This window comes from Nyctereutes procyonoides, unplaced genomic scaffold (genome assembly GCF_905146905.1).
Source record: "Nyctereutes procyonoides isolate TBG_1078 unplaced genomic scaffold, NYPRO_anot_genome, whole genome shotgun sequence".
NCBI classification, from domain to species: domain Eukaryota; kingdom Metazoa; phylum Chordata; class Mammalia; order Carnivora; family Canidae; genus Nyctereutes; species Nyctereutes procyonoides.
Window position 1 is genome coordinate 46432196 of NW_026575052.1, and position 19763 is coordinate 46451958.

The following is a 19763-nucleotide window of genomic DNA, read 5'->3' on the forward strand; positions in this document are numbered from 1 at the left end:
TAGCTAATGACTTTCTGGAAGTGTGTCAGGCTGGATTCTTCCTGGCTATCTTTTGGTTAGAATAGAAGAAACCAGAAACAGGTGAAATCCAGAGAACAGAGACATTATATAATGAGGTGGTTAAGCCATCAGACTTGGAGTCCAATAAACCAACATGAAAATCTGGCTCTGCCCCTGTCTAGTTACATTGACCTCTGTAAAAAGAGGACAGTAACAAGGCTTACTTCATTGGGTTGTTATAGGATTAAATGAGATGAGGCATGTGAATCATTTATTACAGTTCCTGACACATATTTCTTAAGTGCACATACTGCTTAATATACATTATTTATAACTTAATATTTAAATTAGAAATCTAGAATGTGGATCAGAATTACATAGAAAAATAATGTTAGTCTAGAATTTGGATAATCTGAATTCAAGTTCTGTATCACAAATTTGATTCCCTAGTAGATTATAATGCTCATGACAGTGGCCTGTACATGGTAGGCACTCAACAAATACCCATCAAATATATGCATGAACAAATGAATGAATGACTTTAAGTCTCTGGGTCCCAGTTTCCCTTGTATGAAATGAGGATAGAATGTTCTGACCTTGATTCCATCACTGGAATATCAGTATGATAAGTTAAAAGAAAAATGTCAAATATATAAGACACCCACATATTCTGTGTCCTAATGAAGTCAGTATATACAAATGATATAATAAGGCTCAGTAGTCAGAGTTTATGCTTAGACTCATCACATCTTTGAAAACAAGGGCATTGGGACCACCTGTGTGAGTCTGACAATAATATTTTCCAAGATCTAAGTGTCCTCTTTAGTGAGGGGAGTTTCAACCTTAAGAAACAAAGTACACAGTGAGCGGTTCAAGATGACAAAATTCTTGGCCTGTTCTCAGCACTTTTCTTCCCTTCTTCTTGTTTTATTTCTAAAAGCACCTGTTGCTCAGCTTGAAAAGCATCCCTAATTGTGTTACATGAATGGAAAATGCTCCCAAAGCACTTTCCACCAAACACATGTAGTTGTTATATGGTTGATGACTTCATCAAAGGTATTGTTTTTCTGAGGCAGAAAGCGACTGCCATAGAAGACTGAAACTCAGACCACACACCTTCCCCATCACTACTGAAACCATGGAAAATGGGACCCATTTCTCTCTAAATCTCAGCATCCACATCTATATAAAGGGACAACTGTATATAATCCCAAATAAACTCTGTACTTATCTAAGGTGCTACTATTACTATTATGCTTCTAGCTCTGACCCAGATGTCTTTCTCTACATGGTAAAGAAATGGAAAATTAGAGCCAACCCATAACTCAGGGATTTTCAACCTCAGCGCTATTGACATTTCAGACTGTATAATTATTTGTTGTGAGGGGTCTTCTGCATTCTGGGATGTTTAGCAACATCTCTGATCTTTACCCATTGGATGCCAGTTAGCACCTCAGAAGTCAGGACAATCAAACATGTTTCCAAACATTGCCAAAAGTCCCCCTGGGGCACAAAAATCATTCCTGGGTGAGAGCCACTGCCCTAAGTACACATAACCCACACAAGTCAGAGATGAGCGTTTCCTGAAATTGGTTCTGTCTCTCACATACAAGAATAAACCACTGACCACTGGCTGCAACTGAGAAAAACTGTTAGTGATCACTGTGAATTCTATGTATATTTAAGATTTCATGCATTCTTTTTCTTTTCTTTCCTTTTCAATTTTTTTTGAGTAAATGCCACTGCCACTAGTGACTATATAAATAAAAATGAGTTTGATTTTTTGCTCAGAAATCTGTAATGCTTGAATCTCACACGAGGAGACCAGCTTTATTCAACCTTGTCAAGCGTTGACACCCATAGTAAAGACAAGCTATTGTGCTGAATTTAAAAGCTGTGAAGCTTTGTAACCAAAGACTTTTTCCACACATTGAGATAGGGTTACCATGGACATTGGCAACTGATGCAACATCGATCTAAAAATTGCACAAGTGTGTATGTACACATTCACACACCCTCACACAAGAGGTGCAGGTATAAAGCAACTCTTCTCCACTACTTTCTTGTGCATCAATCCTACGTCCATTTGTGATGGATGAAGCCAACCACCAGCAGCAGGGTGTGAAAGTAATGTTGATTTTTATCGTGCAAATGCAGTTAAATTAACTAAAGGTCAATTCTAAGAATAGAGTGACAAGATGGAAGAGGTTTCTGGAAAAAGGAGAGACTAAATCTTCCAGTTGGCATATAAATGCTTTTAGAAGCCTGATTAACAGGAAAATCACCACCCCTTGGCCCAGAACAAACCCCTTGAGAGTTGCAGGGCCAGGACACATTTTTCTTTAGCTTTTTCAAAGTAAATTCCCTAAATAAAGCAAGGATGACAGTCTAGGAACTAAAAATTCTTTACCCAATAAACACAGTTTGTTCACAAACAGGAGGAACATTTTTTAAAGGTTAGGAAGTTGGGACAGTAAAGGGATCTCACTTGGGAAGTAGGGGTGGGGGGAAGCAAGCTAAATCAAATTTAACATTAAAAAAAAATCCTGGCCAAATACTCTTAATTAGCAATTCAAGTTTATTAGTTTCATTAGCCATTCTTCACTTTCCTGTGACAGTTGTCTTTACTTAAATATTCACCAAGGATCACCACAAGCATGTATTTAAGACACTCATTCTCCATTTCTCTTACCATATGGGAATTTGATCAAACTGTCCAGTTATTCTATTATAGGGGTAGAACCAACTGGATCATTGAAACTCTCCAAAATTGTTTCTATCTGAATAATCACAGTATGGCCTTCCTTTCTGGTCAGTGAGTGGAAACATGTAGAACTTCATCTCCTTCTTGTCACTATGTATGAAATATGGCCACTATTTTGAATTCACCCTTTCTTTCTTTGTATTTATTTTCCCTCATGGGTTTTGCTTGCAGTTTTTAGTTAATATTGGAGTTCAGGATCTTCAACTATTTGAGAGTTTCATAATCCTGCATGAGTCAGATTGGACAAATTTAGCAATCCAATGACTCAGGATTTTATAGGTGAAATGCAGTAAATTCACTAATCATTCCATATTCATTTTGGTGGTGTTTGTACATGCAGTTAGTGGAACCACCTTTGGGGCCATACACACCACCATTAAATTATGGATCATTCTCCAGTTCCTCTGACTCACGCTGCACAAGGCATGGGAATGAACAACTCCGCCTGGGAAAGTTCATTTGTTTTTCTTCCTTGATGGGTATCATAAGGATACAGCTCACTCAGAGATGTGTTCCCATCTACCCAGAGTATCCAGAGTAAAAAACTATATTGATGCAGGCTTTCAGTTTGGGAAAAAAAAAAAAACAAAATAAAACAAAAATCGAACACACAAATACACACAAAATGGAGAGGTGGTTGACAGGCAGATGAAAGGGCAAAGGAGTAATGGAATCTACTCTGCCCTGGTCCTGGAATACTCTTCTTTGGGCCTTTCCTCTTAAAAAAAATAATGCAAGTTTTGACTTCTTTGTAGGGGAAGGAAAGTGAAAGGAAGTGAAAAGATGTGGACCTCTGCACAGTCAACTCCTCAAGAACAGGATTTCTTAAAAGAAGGTCCATAGATCATCTCATCAAAATCATGAAGGATGTTGGACTAAAATGCAGATTTCTTGGCCTTGCTCAATGTTTCTGACTGACTCTCTGGGACCAGGATAAAGGGATCTGCATTTTTACAAGTGCTACAAATGGTTTTTGTGCATGCTGAGTATTGAAAAACACTGCTAAAAAGTTTGCAGTGGGGGTCACTAGGAAAAGAATTTCCATTCTAATGTATGTTGCAAGATGAGAAATATAGACATTTCAAACATATAAGCTCTGTGGTCGCATCACAACATGGTGATTATTAAAGTTTAAGACTTTTCTTTCAGCAGGGGTGGAGAGCAATAACCATTTCATCTAAAACCAGAGAGATGAAGGCAATATCAATCAAACCCATTCCAGCAGGTTTCATTTGGTCTAATTTCTCTGCAGATATTAATCATTGTGCACTCCTGTACAAATGACATCTAACTCCATTTTAACTCGGAATACAGAATACTCATTCTGATTCCTTCTCTATTGTGTTATTTTGACAATATAAAAGAAAGTAAATAAATTGAAACAGTGGGCCATCAAGATTGCAAGTTGCCAACAATACCAAGACATTAAAGAGAGAAATGGTCCATGCTAAACCGATAAGCATGCAAATTGGCAAAAACATGTATCTGCCACAGAGTCACCAGGGGAAAAAAATAACTCTCTTCATTTTTCCTATGAAAATTGCTATATCAAGTGGGGATGACAAAGAACTCTTCCTAAAAGTCCACAGAAAGACTCTTATTAACTCAAAGATCATCTAGGAAGACCAAGGTTAGTCCCATTTTACAACATGATATCTAGTGGCAGAAAATACCAGCACTCAAGTGCTCTGGGTTAAATCACTATGGTAAATAGAAAGTTGTAAGGTTAAAAGTACAACAAAGGAAAATGTCTGAGAATCAATGTTTGGCTCCCATTATGGGAGCCGGTGTCAAGTAATTTTGCAAGACACCATACATGCCTTTTCTTTTTCTCACTAGAACATGTTTTGCTTGGCAGAGACAAAGGACAATCAGAGGGGAATCTAAAGGCCAGAGAAGCAAAATAATCCAGAAGGACCAAGAGTTGACAAGAAGATCCACCATGAAGAGCACACATCTGTCCCTAGAATAAAGGTGCCTCTGAATCAGACAGGAGCACCTGAAAAAAGAAGAATTCCATTTGTTTTCTTTTAATAAATGTGTCTCCCTAAAGTGAATCAGGTGGGGGTAAATGGAGCTATGGGGGAATAAAGAGCGAAGGGAACAAATGATTTGTGCATTGTTCCCCTTTTATTTTAATTTACCACACATGCATTTCCAGTAAGACAACTGCCTACAATCACAGAGCATAACACCACTGCGTATTGGGGAAGCCACTTCATTTGGCTGTTTATGACCATACCTCAGCGCAGTGTTTTCTTGGTGGGGGAGGGTGAGCACACCACCACAGTGACCTCACGGTTTTATTTTCCTGTCTTCCCCTTTCCTGCTGAACAGGAAAGCTCAATGGGTAGGAGGACTCGAGAAATATATTCCTGACTCCAGGAGATCCACATACCTGTAGATCATGACCTCCCCAAGGTCACTGGAGTTTAGCATTACAAGATTGCAGGAGGAAACCTAAGTTAGAATTCTACACATATGTCTCCTCATTCATTTGATCCATCTGATGCTTTTAGTTTCTTCACATCAGCAAATTATGACCCTCATCATAACCAATATTCAAGAAGGGAACCACATACGTTGTCCTGTCCAGAAGTGAACTAAGAGTTCTGAAAACTTTTAAATTTGGGGAAGCAGATGCGAATCGGGGTCACTAGAGCATTTACTCTTATAACTCACTTACCATTAAATCATTCCCAGTGTGGCAAGCCACCTAGACCTCACTTGATAACTTTACTCAAAGTAGGACCGAAGGTTTCCATTGACTTGGTGCCTCCTCAGAGCTTTTCACTGAGTATGTCTGTATTCATCTTTATACTAACAGCCACACAAATAAACACCTTGCTGTTGTCTTAGCTCTTTGGAATATGTGGAGTGGGTGTTGGTCTAGAGCTGGCCCATATTAAAAATGCTATTATTGTTTTAATCAGATTCCCTACCACTTGCTTTGCTCACAAGGAGGCATAAGGAGTACCAAAGCAGAAAAAAAGTTCACGACAGGTCAAGGGACAGAAAAGTATGCCATGAACATTGTCTTTGCATTATTTGCTCTCCTGTGTAAAGCAGGCAGTGGAAGCAGTGAGTTGATCGACATCTTCCTCCTTCTCTAGTTCTTACTGGTGTATCTCTATCTTAATGCCATTAGAGTTAGGTCTGAAACTTAAGGAAGTTGGAGATGATGCCAAACTCCAACAGAGCCACAGGCATCATCTGGCTTAAGTGAGTTTGAAGATGTTTAATCTCTATTCAACTTCTTCTTGACCATTAAATTTTGTGATTTTTTTTTTGGCAGGATCCTCTATTAATAGAAAGATGCAGTATTAAGACACACTGAAAGAAATGAAGACATATTGGTAGGGCTTTACAAAACTATGCTTAGCTAAGAACAAATGCCTGCTAATGGATTAATTCATAAAAGAATCACTTAAATTCCTAAATGATGATTCTCTTGACAACTCAACTCCACAGATGAACTTTCTTTTCCACTTAAGTAGAACTTTAAATTTCATTTGAGCCTCAGGACAAGAAAACATTGGCTGAGTCTGTTGCCCAGATGTGAGGGCAAGAATCACAAAAATTCAGGAAGATACCCATGTACTAATGGGCACTGATAATAGGAATCAAGAGAGAACCTCTGACATAATAAATGTGTGTCAATAATATATTTCAAGAGAAAGCAATTGTTCATTATTTTTCCTTCCTACAGACATCATCCAATTGCCTTTATTACCTGTGATACATATACACATACACACACACACATAATAATAATAATAGTAATAATAATAATAATAAAAAACTAGGCGTGCTTGGCACACAGATAATGATTGACAAATTATTGTTTAAGTTCCCACTGAAATGCAAGAAGAATGCTGAAAATAAAGACTGGTCTTTTAATCTTCATTTACCACAAGCCTATGAAAGAGCTATTGGTACATTAATAAAATACAGTCATATGGATAGATGGCTAGTAACAGCTTCTTTTTGGCTGTGTCTATACAGGTCAAAGATGTATTCAAGAAAGACACTTTAGAAAGCCAAAACGTTAATTCTGAAGCTTTAGTTATCTAGTTGGGTTGTTCACAGACACTGGGGAAATGCCAGCCAAATCCCAGCATAGGCACAGCCAAATCCCATAACCCCACAGACAAAACTGGCTACAAGAAAGTAACAACGCAGCGCTGTAGTTTTAAAAAGTCATGAGAAATTATTAGGCGGTGTGTGGAATACAATTCCCTCTTAAAGAAACAAACAAAAAGCTGGAGCCTTATTCAAGTACTGTGTGTTGTTCTTACTTCTTCAACTACACAGGGATGTGGAGAACTGAATATGGATCACATGAAAAGGCCACACCATTAAAACATGGGCAGTAAGGACTCTGAAAACATTGAGGGAAGGAAGGTAACTCAGCTCAGGGTAGAGAAGGCTGAGCGTGGGGTCACTGAGTCATAATTTTTGTGGATACGAATGTTTGTTTCTTTAATACAAAGAATGTTTTACTAGGTCTTCTCACCCTCTCCTAGTGCAGAGGAAGAGCAAAACTGTAAAATGGAGCCTGAGGGTGTTAATTTCAAAATAAGGAAGACAATTTGTTGATGACCAGGGTTACCCGATGTTGGAAAGTGTTGCCAATAGAGGCTGGGAGATCTTCCCGGAAGGGTTTTAAGAAAGGAGCAGAGGCTCATCTATCTAAAGTAGTCTAAGAGAATGCTGCTGGGAGCAGAGGTGTTCCCCTTCGGATGCCCAGGCCCTGGGGACATGTGCACTGTGTGTATGTACAGACATCGTTGTGCTTGTGTCGCACAAATACTCATGCATACAGCGTCGATATAAACTGGCACATAATAGATTTCAGTGAAAAGTCATATAAATCTGCCATTTCCCCCCTTACCCCATAAACAAAAGGGAAAAGGAAAATTAAAAAATCCAATCATATGCCATTGGGCCAGATCTCTTTCTACCATATTCTCATTCAAAGGAGGGAGGTAGAAGATGAGAGAAAAACCCAGTTTGGGATAAAGGACTCCCAAAGCCTCTCTGCTACTCTTCTGTAGCTGGCTCTCATTATACATACGATACTCAGCACATGGTACCCAGTTAACAAACAAACAAACAAACAAGGAACCAAAAAGAGATTTTCTTATCATTCCACATCTGGAAAGAAATCTACCCTGTGGATTCAAATGTTAAGGTGAACTAGGTAAATAGGCAGTAGTATATCAATGGGCTACTGTGTTCTAACAAACGTATTGTTAGTTGTTACTTTCCTTTTCAAATACGAATTTCGTTAGGAGGTTTATTTCCAAATGGTGACATGATTCACTCCTTCTCCCACCCTGGCCCTCCCCTATAGATGATACTTCCGCAAAAGTTCAGATTGCCAAGGATGTTTTCTCTCAGGGAACCGATCTGGGATTTTGATCTTTAGGAAATCCTGGATGCATTTCTCCAGCTCCTCCTCAATTGAGAGCTTTTCTTTAACAGCTTTTTTTTTGCTGCTCATGTTCGACTCCCTGGAGCCCGAAGTCAGAGTCCGGAGCAGGTCACTTTTCCGCCGCATCTCAGACTGTTGGATCAGCTGCACAGGGCCCTTCTTGATGGGACGGTCCAGAGTCTGGATGTTGGTCTGGCGTGTCACAGGCCCACAGATGACCGTCTCCTGGGGAGAGCTGGCCTCAGACTGGCTGTCACAGCTGGAGGTGGAGAGGTCATTGCAAGATGTGCCACTCTCCCCTTCCTTGTCCCCTGTGGCATTCTTGCAGCAGCAGTCGCAGTGGGAGGGTGACCACCTCGAAGGCTCACCTGCAAGCAAGCACAGCACCCGAGGGTTAATGACAGCTCAGCCTGGAGGAGTAGCACAGCACCTGAACACACATACACACACACGTTTCCACAACCATGTCTTACAAGAAGTGAGAGGCACACAGGATGGGCTGCATCATGAGTACCCGAAAGTCAAGTGCACTGAAGGGAGAAAGCTCAGGACAGTATGCTGTGCTTAAGGCCATGGGCACTGCAGTCAGCTACTCAGCTACACCATTTATTAACCCTGTCACCTTGGAAGTCTCCTTCCATTCTCCAAGTTTCCATTCCCTCCTCTTGGAGGTGAGGATAATCACTTGCCTACTCCTTAGAGTTGTAGGAAGGATTTGGATAAATCGAGTGAAATTCTTAATGCAGTACATAATGCACAGTCAACTCTCAATAAATGCTACTGATTTTACTGATGCTAAAGCCAGATCCAAAGCACCACATCACTGCAGTCCGGTACAACAATGGAAGTCTGTGAGAGTCTTACTTTGTGCCAGCCCCCATCTAAGCTCTGCACACCCATCAACTCATGGGAGACTCGTGACAACTCTGAGTAGCTCTACTGCTAGATTCCCTACAACGAAACTAAGACACTGAGAATTTAAGAAACTTGCCCTAATTTGCACATTTCATAAGTGGCAGAGTTGAGGTTCGAATGCAGATTTCCCAAATATGACAATCAAAGCAATTAACCATTTGTTTTTCTTCTATTTGCCTGACTGTAAAATTCCTGCTTTTCTTTAAAAACAATGTTCAGGGTTTAACTTCTCTCTGAAGTGTCTGTTTACCCCTCTTCAGAGATATTTATCATCCCCTCCACCTAAATTACGGTTTTATTTTGTAAGTGCCTCCATTATTGCACAAACCACATTTTGTTATAATTCTTTTTTACTTTATTCATCTCAGCTACTCACCATGAATTCCCGGAAGTGGGCACAGTGAAGTGCCCATTGTTGCAATTCTAGCAGTTAGCTCAGAGTATGGTACAGAAACTCAATAAGAGGGTGTATCCTAATAGTAACTTTTAAGTACCTGGATCCAGCCATACCTGAAGCTGATACTAACAGTGCACTATTAAGTTACATGATCCACTATATCATTTTAAAGCTAGTGTGAGTTCCTCTCTCCCTATTTCCCTCAGTCTTGATTCACAGCAGTGCATTCAGCTATTTGGAGACAGACTCATTTTTCAGATACACAGTTGATGGCTCCTTGAACTAGAAAATCCACAATTATGGCACAATGCAAATTCCTAAACATAAGTCACTTCTCCCAGCTTTCTATCCACTGAACATTCAGTCTTCTTAGAGTCATGAGCTTGATAGCATTTACTCATCAAAGGTTATATGCTAGGCATTTCATATAGTTCATTGCATGTAAGCCATAAGAAAATAAAGGAAATGAATCCCCTTTATGATGCTAATATTGAGGAAAAGGATAATGTAGTGTCGTTATATGTTTAAAAGGAGACCCAGTTTTGGTTTGTGCTATATCTTACTTTCATAAATGATGAATCACATTATAATAAGCTCCCACTTTATTGCCACCTCTAATATGGTCAAAGTACAGGAAATTTAGAATGGAAACTATTAGGAAAGCTATGCCTTGTCTTCTTGTAAAAGGCCTGTCATCTACATACCTAAATGATTTAAATATTTATAGAAACTTACACATTTTCCAGAGGGAGTAAAAAAAAGTCCCTGTATATCATAACTCCAAAATTATCTCTAAAGTATACCCACTCTTTCAAACCACTTTTTAAAATGTGACTGAGTAATCATTGTATTTATATACCCATTAAATGAAATGCAACAATCCAATTAGCCAAAAGGAATCACCACGGCAATAATGTCCTACTTATCCCAGGCTATTACCAATAAATATCTTCCATGCAGCAGGGAAACTGCTCAACATGTACCAGCTGGTGACTGAAAATATCAGCAAGAGGAGATGTTTTGTCTGCCAGCCCAGATTCTGAGGGTATCATTTTTCTCCTTCTGATGGCAGCATCTGCCTCTACCTCTCCAACCCAGCCATCCCTATGCTAATATGACTCAATGGAGAAATGGCTCTGATGCATTGGGTCAAAAACAAGGTAATCATATCAACCCAGATCTGATCTAGTTTGAGTCTTTATGAGAAACGTTCAGAAAATAACCTAAGCCTTAAAATTTTTTTTTAAAAAGGAGAGGAAAGGGGAGACAGAAAGGAGAAGAAGAAATACATGCTGAGATATGCCTGTCCATTATCTTAAAACAGATGACAAACTATTTTGGCCATAAATCCTGCTGAACCATTAGAAATGCAAGCCTGTGTTTTCCTCCCCAAGAGCTACCTTCCCCATGGTAAAGTCATTTCATTCAGTGAATTTGGAGGAAAACCTGAGGCTTTTCTAAAAGGTAATCTAACAACACAAACTCCATCATGGGAAGGAGCCCTATGTGTTTATGTGGAAAGCTGCACACAATCCTCCACTGCATGTCTAAGCCAAGAACCCAGAGCGGATGCAGCTATCTTCCCTGAACCGCTAGGATGATCATGGATTTAAATGTCAGCTGGGATCCTCCGGCTTCCAGGCAAATGGAAATATTACTTTCCACTTATTCTAGGCGCTATCACTATTAAAGGGAAATTGAACAGCTTCATTTTAGTGGAGCCTGTTATACTACCACATGTTTCAATATTTTATGAGAACATTTAAATGTTTTAACATTTTTGGCAAGACAATTCATAAGAAGGCTTCTGAAGTCTATATATTAGGTTGAAATCAAGGAAGAAGATGGTATGAATCCAGCTAGAGGTGCTGTGTGAAGTCATCATGAAATGTGAAAAACAGTCAATGTGGGAAGATAACCACTCTGTTTCTTTTTGGGAAACACTGTCTGTCTCATTACCCCCTTCCCAAGAACTTAACCAGAGCAGGGGTTTTAAACCACAACAGAGAAGTACTGTGTGTGGGGACTGAACCCGTTTGCCCTTGCAGCCCCACTGACGTGGGCTCCCCAGTCCCGGCAGATGTGGAAGGATCTGTGAAAGATCAATTCTGTAACTCAAGCTATTCTAGAATCCCCTCAATTATAGCAAATTATGATCTCATAAATACCTTGGTACTTCAAATTACAATATACTTTTGCTCCCAATTGGCTGAGGTTTCAATACAGGCTGGGATAATTCTCTCCATTTGAAGAGAAAATACATTACAGCTGATTAGCCAGATCCAGGAAGAAAACCATTTCATCTCAAGAAAAGTCTGATTTATTGATATTAAAAAAAAGCAAAAAAAATCTGTCTTTTGGGACGCCTGGGTGGCTCAGCAGTTAAGCATCTGCCTTTGGCTTGGGGCTGATCCTGGAGTCCTGGGATCAAGTCCCACGTCGGGTTCTTTGCATGGAGCCTGCTTCTCCCTCTGCCTGTCTCTGCCTCTCTCTGTGTGGCTCTCATGAATAAATAAATAAAATCTTTTAAAAAATCTGTCTTTTGAGGGGTTTATTAATGTTGCTAAAAGTCAAAGAGTACAATAGTTCTACTTTACTTTTAAATAAATCATTGCAGGCAGCCCCGGCGGCTCAGCAGTTTAGCGCCGCATTTGGCCGGGGCGAGATCCTGGAGACCCGGGATTGAGTCCCATGTGGGGCTCCCTGCATGGAGCCTGCTTATCCCTCTGCCTCTCTCTCTCTCTCTCTCTCTCTCTCTCTCTCTCTGTCTCATGAATAAATAAATAAAATTTAAAATAAAAAAAATCATTGCTTAATTTGTCAGATATTATATCATTCTTGGTGCCTGGCATATAATAAGGGTTTGATAACTGATGAATGAATGAATGAATGAATGAATGAATGAATGAATGGGTCAGACACATATGTTGAATTGTATCAAGGTCATAACATAGAAGCACAGATTGTAGGCTTCAGAATCAGGTCCCACAATTTGTCAGTTTGGATAAATTTGGTCAGTTACTTCATCTGAGCCTTAATTTCCTCATCTAAAAAATAAAGCTAATAATAGTATTTCCCTCATAGATGTTTTTAAAAAATGAAATGAGACAATTAATGTAAAGGTGCTTCATGGTCTGAAGCACCTAATAAGTGTTCCATTCATTTATACCTCTTTGCTTTATTGAAAGCCAGGCACTAACTTACATAAACAATACAAACGAGAAGCATGTTAGATAGGACAAGTATGTTTCTCCCAATTGCTCTACAACCAACTCTTAGGTCTGGCTGGAACATCATGTGAGGAAGGACACTGATGCTGAAACTGGACTCATCATGACATTTAGTAATATCTGGATTTGGTGTGGGAGTGGAGAGGAACCACAAGCACCGGGCAGTGTCTGGCACATGGCATGTGATCAGGGGACAGTTTTAGAAAGAAGTTTCCTTCACCGTGCCGAGCTTAGAATTTTATAAATGGATGAGTCCACTGAAATAAGATTTTACTTGAAGACACATAAAATAAATTTAAACCCAGAGCTGGGAGTATTCTGTATTTTGGATTAAATAGGGAGGAGCAGGGCCCTCCATCACCTTAAATCCTTAAAGCTCAAATCTTCCAACATTTTACAAGTTGGAAAAATTGAGGACCAATCAGGCAAATTGCGTGATTGTACGTGGCCCCTTTTGACTATAGCCCTAACTGCACAAATCCTTACTGATAAAGAAGGAATAAAAGAGGAAAGACTACAGAATACTTCTCCTCTATGAAAAATTCAAACCGAGCTGAGTGAAACATGACTTAGCAAACTCACAAAGTGCTTATGCATTTTTAAAAGAGGCAGCTCTGCAATCTACCCACACTTCAAATTCTCCACCTGCTAATGGTTGTGAACACAATGCACATCATTTACAGCAACAGCTGGGAAAACTGCTTTCCCCTGTCTTCTCTGTCAATGATGTAGGAGCCTGCCAGTCTGGGAGCTAGGTGGCCAGATCTAATTTATTGAGCCTGCTGAAAGACTTTCTTGGTATCCCAGTTGAAAAGTCAATAATGGCCAAATTGATGTTTTTATAATTCTGCTAACCTTGGAAAAGATATTTCATAGTAGAGATTGGGAATAGGCAGGCTGTGCAAACTTCTGAGAAAAATACCTTTTTCAGCTTGATAAACATCCTTTTTTCCTTGCTTTTCCACTCATGGACATTTGGCCTTGGATGGGGCCAGCTGGGGCTCCTCATTAAGAGGTGGAAAATTTAGGTAAGAGCAGACAGTTAAATCATTCATGCATCAGTCAGTGCCAGTCAAGAAAATAGGCATTGCATCTGTAATCTTCAAGGGAGAATTTAATATAAGGAACTGGTTAAACAGGTATTGGAGGGATGAAAAAGATGCAAAAACATAGCACTGAAGAGACAAAGATAGTGCTACCACATTTGGGGCTGAGGAGACAAATCAAACGAAGATGGGGTTATCAGAACCTGGAAGCTTGCAAGAGACACTCTGCAGAGGTACGACCCAGGCATCTGAGGAGGGCACACTGCCTGGCGGTCCTGGCATCTGAAGGGCCTTGCTCTGCAGAATAAAGAACAAAACAAAACTGGGACCTGGGACCAACTGCTTCTGAGGTAAATGAGGCTGAGTTGATGCTGACGAGCAGCAAGCAGACAAGGGGCCCTCGTCGGCTCCATTCCTACAGCCTCCCTCTCACAAGCCCCACAGCGGGACAGAACCCAAAGGAAGCCCACTGGGCCAAGGCCAAGTGTGGCCAGCTGAATTTCAGCCCCAGTATCGCAAGGCAGAATCAAGAGGCGTGGGCTTGGGGCTGAGAGACAACAGCTTAATAAGAGCACGCTGACCCCGCCAGGGGTTGGAAAGAAAAGAAAGACGTGGTACTTGACCTGCTAGAACAGCTGCTTTAACACAGGAGTCAGGAAATGCAAACAACAGAAAACTACCACTGAGTTCAGTTCTCACCCTGCTGCCCTTTCTTATACCTTAGGGTTTGTATTTACTCTCCCTCTGCCCAGACCGTTCTGTTTCCGATGTTCACCTGTTTAGTTCTTTTCTGTCCTCCAATGCTCAGATGCAATATCACTTTCTCAGGGCCTCACCTCTATCTCCCAACCCAACCAAAGCCAGTCCCAACCTCCTGCCCACCTCTTTTGCACCACTGTTATGTGTGATTATGGAGGTGTTTCTATGTTTGTTTATTCAGTGTCTGTTCTCTCACATTTGACTGTAAGGCCCCTGTTTGTTCCCTTCTGGCACACTCTAGACAACATACAGACCAGGGTTTCAGGGCATGTCATAGCAGATGCCCAGGAAACATTGGCATGAGAAATGAATGGGAGAGGAAATGGATGATGGTAGAGAAAATAAATTTTGGTTTAGGGTATGTGAAAGAGACAGTAAACCTTCCACACACACACACATACACAAAGGAATGAAAAATCTGACATGCAAAGGTAGTCAAATTGGAAAATATTTAGGCATACCACTGGGCGTATGACAAATTTGCTGACCAGAAGAGTTAACAGCAAGATCCACTGGCATATCCAGAATTGAATAAATGTATGTATGTGCTTGTGTGTATACACACAAAAAAATAATTTTTAATTGATCATCATTCAATTATTTATTGATATAAAAATCCTTAAAGACATTACACAACTTCAGGGAAAAATTAACTTTCCTAGCCATTCAACCATGCTCTCTATTCATATCATTTTCCAATTTGGTGAGGCTCAGTCATATCCTCCTGGCTCAGGATTTTCTCTCTGAATAAAACAACATGATAGTTTGCATAAGGCAGGAAATCCTGAATTCTGACTTCCTGGCCTGCTGCCTTGCTCTTTCAACGTTCCTGGATGACACACTAATTTCATTTTCCAAGGTCTTTTGCCCTTTTCTTGCTTTCTTCCTCTCCATTGTATTTCCTCCTCCTGGTCTCAGCATTTTTCTGTTAAGATCCTACTTAGTTACTCCTGCCCTAAAAGTCCTTGTTTCCCTGTTTCATAAGCAAGTCCCTCGGCCCCATCCTTATCTCTTTTCATATCTGGGCTTCCAGCTCAGCCACTACCTTTTACATTTTCTGCACCAATTTTTCACAAGCTTGAACTAGTCCAAACGACAACTCTTCTCAATCAATATCTCAGGGTCTTTTGTCTCTTAGAATGAAATGTACATGTAATTATTATAGGGTTTGTTTTCCCCTATTTTTATTTTTTATTCATGAGAGACCCAGAGAGAGAGAGAGGCAGAGACATAGAGAGAGGGAGAACAGAGGGAGAAGAAGGCTCCCTGCATGAAGCTTGATGTGGGACTTGATCCCCAGAATCCCAGGATCATGACCTAAGCTGAAGGCAGATGTTTGACCACTGAGCCACCCAAGTGACCCTATTCGTCCCCTTTTCCAATAGAAACATCTATTTTCTTCCTTTTGTGAACTACCTCTTTTTGATTCCATATGGTCTCAAAGGGACTGTCACTCATGCTGCCATGCCTGGCCACAAGAGGAGGATATCTAACCCGTATCTGAACTTTCCATGTCCCAAGCATGGGGCCCAAGTTGTATGAATCAGTCTTCACTGAAATTCTCCCACTGGAGTTTATAGGTAATGTATGTTCTATGATGTGGGATGTTGTGAAGCCAGGGGGATATCAGTTCACTGATATCCTATCTTGCCTATAGGTGGAAAAGAACATTCATGCACAAAGAAGCCCATCTAGACAGGCAAAGCTGACCACAGTCAAGAGACAGAGCCCTACAGCATCTCCATGTTGTCTCAAGTTGGCCCCATTCCTAGGCTTATAATTTCATAAGCCAGAAATTCTCTTTGCTTAATCTAGTGCGAGTTATTTTGCCTTAAATATGGAAGAGTATTGAACACAACATCACATTCATATAAACACTTAATGTCTAATTTACCTTTATCATCCTCTGAGCACTTGTGTAACTCTGGCACTAAAGTTGGTTGGCTCTTTAGGGGCAGGTACTCTTACATGGCTAAACTACTTTAGAGGTAACTAGTTTCTTTTATGGAATGGTACATCGTCTCTAGACTAGTTCCAACAAAGCTGATTAAAATTCTCAGGAGATATATTCAGATTCTCTTGTTACTGGTTGTACACAGTCATTCTAGTAGTGGATAACAGCTGTACTTCCAAAGCCAGAAACTTAACATAATAATATAGATATAAATGTTGAGGGTCCCCTTTGTGCTGATTATTGTGCTCAGCACTTCATATAATCTTCATACTATTCTATGAGGTGGATGTTATTCTTTTGTTTTTATGGAAGTGGAGATTATCACCCAAAGTGGTTATTAATTACCTGATCCAGTTATAGAATGGACAAGTGACAAATTGAGAATTCCAATCCCAATCTCTTTTAATACAAAGCCTCTGCTTTTTTGGGGGGACACGATACTCAATATTGCAAGAGTTTTCTACCAGAGATATTAAAAATTCTAATAGGCCCAAAGGGTTGAACTGTTGACTTTCAGACATGATAGCCCCAGTGATTTTAGCACTTCAGCCACTTTTAGAAGTAATCAACTAACTGAAAATCCATAGGACTTATATAAGAAATCTTAGCTCTGTTGGTCAAGCCAACTGGAAAGAAGTGAAAAGGATAAAATGAAGGGTGAAGTGTCATGGGTGCTCTTCCTGATGTGTGCGCACACCATCTCCCTCCACCATGTTGCAGTGCTCCCTCCACCGTGCCATCAATGCGGCCCTGGTAAGACCCAGCAGTATTTGAAGTATGCACTCAATTCGTGCAAGAAAAAGAGCTCTTTGTCAGTTAATTAAGATATAATAGTGACTAATACTGCTTAACGAATTTTGAACAACCAACCAATATGTGATACCTCCTCAAAAGGGGAAAAATCGAAACCTAACAATCTATGGTTTATTGGCAAAAAAAAAAAAAAAAAAGCCAAATCAACCCGGAGGAGTTGTTTAAGGGTTATAGAATCCTGTGAATTTTAAAAGAATCACAGATAACATAAAAGAAGTGTCTTAAAACATTTATAAATTATAAACTACTTTAAAGGGAGTTAGGTTAACCAGAAAACTTTGGACAATGATAAGAACAGCCAACCATGAGAAGGGCCTGGATGATGGTGCAGAGCTCATTGTGAGCAGGCCTGTGCAGAACTTCAGAGTATGAGACCCAGAAAGGACCTCAGATGCCTCTGAGCACCCTTGTTTTATAATGAGGAAAAAGAAAGTGGCTTAAGAATAACATCAGAGCTGAACTCCAAGTCTGGAGACCTGTCTGGGACCTTGCTAGAGACACACCTCAGAAGGTGTGGAGCTCTGTCGGCAATATCACACCCAGCTAGAGAGGGTTTCATGTATGGACAGTCTTTCGTCTGGGGCGGGGAAGCTTACAGGAAGAGATCACTGTTGTGTACAGTCAAGAGAACACAAGACAGAAGAGTCTGGAGGAAGCAGATTCCTGCCATATTACTACATGCCTAATGGAGAGGGACAGAGAGACAGACATGGAGACAAAGAAGGAGGGAGCATGAGTGGTACCTTTAACTGATGAGGATGCTCACCTATGTTTGCACCTACGCTAAGCCACACATAGGGCCTGGCACTTTACCTGCACCATCTCACTGAATCATTACAACCGGTGAAGAGAGGTAAGTCATTACAACACTTAATTCACACCTCCTGAAGATGAGGCTCACAGGTACACACTTGCCTAGCTTTCAGGAAAACTCACATTCTATCAGAGGGATTTACTCAGAATCTCACAGGCCTTATTTTAAAGTGTATGAACCCACAGAACAAGTCTGACACTTCAGTGTGAATTAGTTCATCACAATGCTTGGACTTGACAGAGGAAGCCTAGGAATTCACAAATGGCATTAATGAAAGATGAGAATGTACCACATGTCATGTGCAATACTAAGTGCTTTACAAATATTTTATTCTAACAACACTCTAAGGCAGGGTTTCCCTGTTACTGACATTTGGGCTGAATAATTCTTTGCTGTGGGGACGGTCCTGTGCCTTGTAGGATGTTATCTGCAGGCCATCCCTGGCCTCTCTCACTATCGTCTACTGCCTTCTTCAGTCAAGACAATTCACAACATCTCTGGGTATTGCCAAATGTCCTCTGAGCAGCAAAATCACCTCTAGTTGAGAACTGTTTTTCTAAGGTAAAGAATATTCCTATTTTATGATATTTATGGAACTGAATTCTACAAAATTTGACTAATTTGCCCATGAATCACAATGGTGGTAAAAGGTGAAACTACAATTTGATTTTTGGTACATCTGACTCCAAGACTCTTACCTGTTCCACTGTTATACTGTGATGCTCCTGTAAACTCTGCTTTTCTGAAAGGAGCTTATGAGGCAAAAACAACCCTCCCATTCACAGTAAGTTCCAAAAGAAGCCAAATGCAAAGAAGTGAAGAAAATGGAGTTGCCTTTTCACCTTTCATAAAATGGAAAACAAAACAAAACAAAAACAACACTTCATTTTCACTAGGCTATCCTTGTAAGAAGATTTACAAAATTTAGCAGCTTTGTCTGAACATGTTATCTCTGCTAATTGGCCACTGGTTCAGTCATTCTTTACATTAGGATTTCAAAATGGGACAATGGTGGCTCTGCCCAATGATTTTCCCACATAGCTGCAGGCTATATTAATCACCACGTAATGATAAGTATCGAAGTTAAAGTGAGTATTTACTACATTCCAAGTGTTGTTCTGTACTCTCCTTGCAGGAAATCTTATTTGAGATTTAAAAATACCCCTGTAGAGTAGGCTTTACTGTTACTCACATTTTACAAAAGTGCTAACTGAAGGACAGAACTGGTAAACGACTAACCCCAGAGTCTTAAAGAGACAAGCTGTGATGCAGGCTTGGAATTTCCATAACAAGGCAGGCAATAATTAAAGCCTGTGGTTCAGTACTTGGGCTTTAGAATCAAAGAATCCTGAATGGAGCACAACTCTGCTGGTGGCTTGCAGTTTCCTCATCTAAAAATGTTAGAAATAATACTTTTCTGAGAGGAGGGTGAGAATTAAATGCTATTTGTCCATAGCATGCCTACAGTGCCTAGAATATACTCAATGCCCATTGAACAATGGGTTTTTATTAACGATAAATGACTACTTTGATACCTAAGTTGGCAATGCTGATAGTAGTTACCATTGTGAAATATTTAAAAGGTAATTTCAATAATGACAACTTGACAGGTAATTTCTTGTTTCTTCTGCTTT

General features: G+C 40.1%; 1 protein-coding gene across 1 annotated transcript in view; it reads right to left on the reverse strand.

The window, feature by feature from the left end:
• Positions 1–8114: 8114 nt before the first annotated feature.
• Positions 8115–19763, reverse strand: part of KCTD16 (potassium channel tetramerization domain containing 16) — a 249698-nt gene continuing 238049 nt past the window's right edge. The window contains exon 3 of the mRNA XM_055332215.1: positions 8115–8569. Coding sequence (XP_055188190.1) covers positions 8115–8569 — 455 coding nt within the window. The remainder of the gene's footprint in view (positions 8570–19763) is intronic.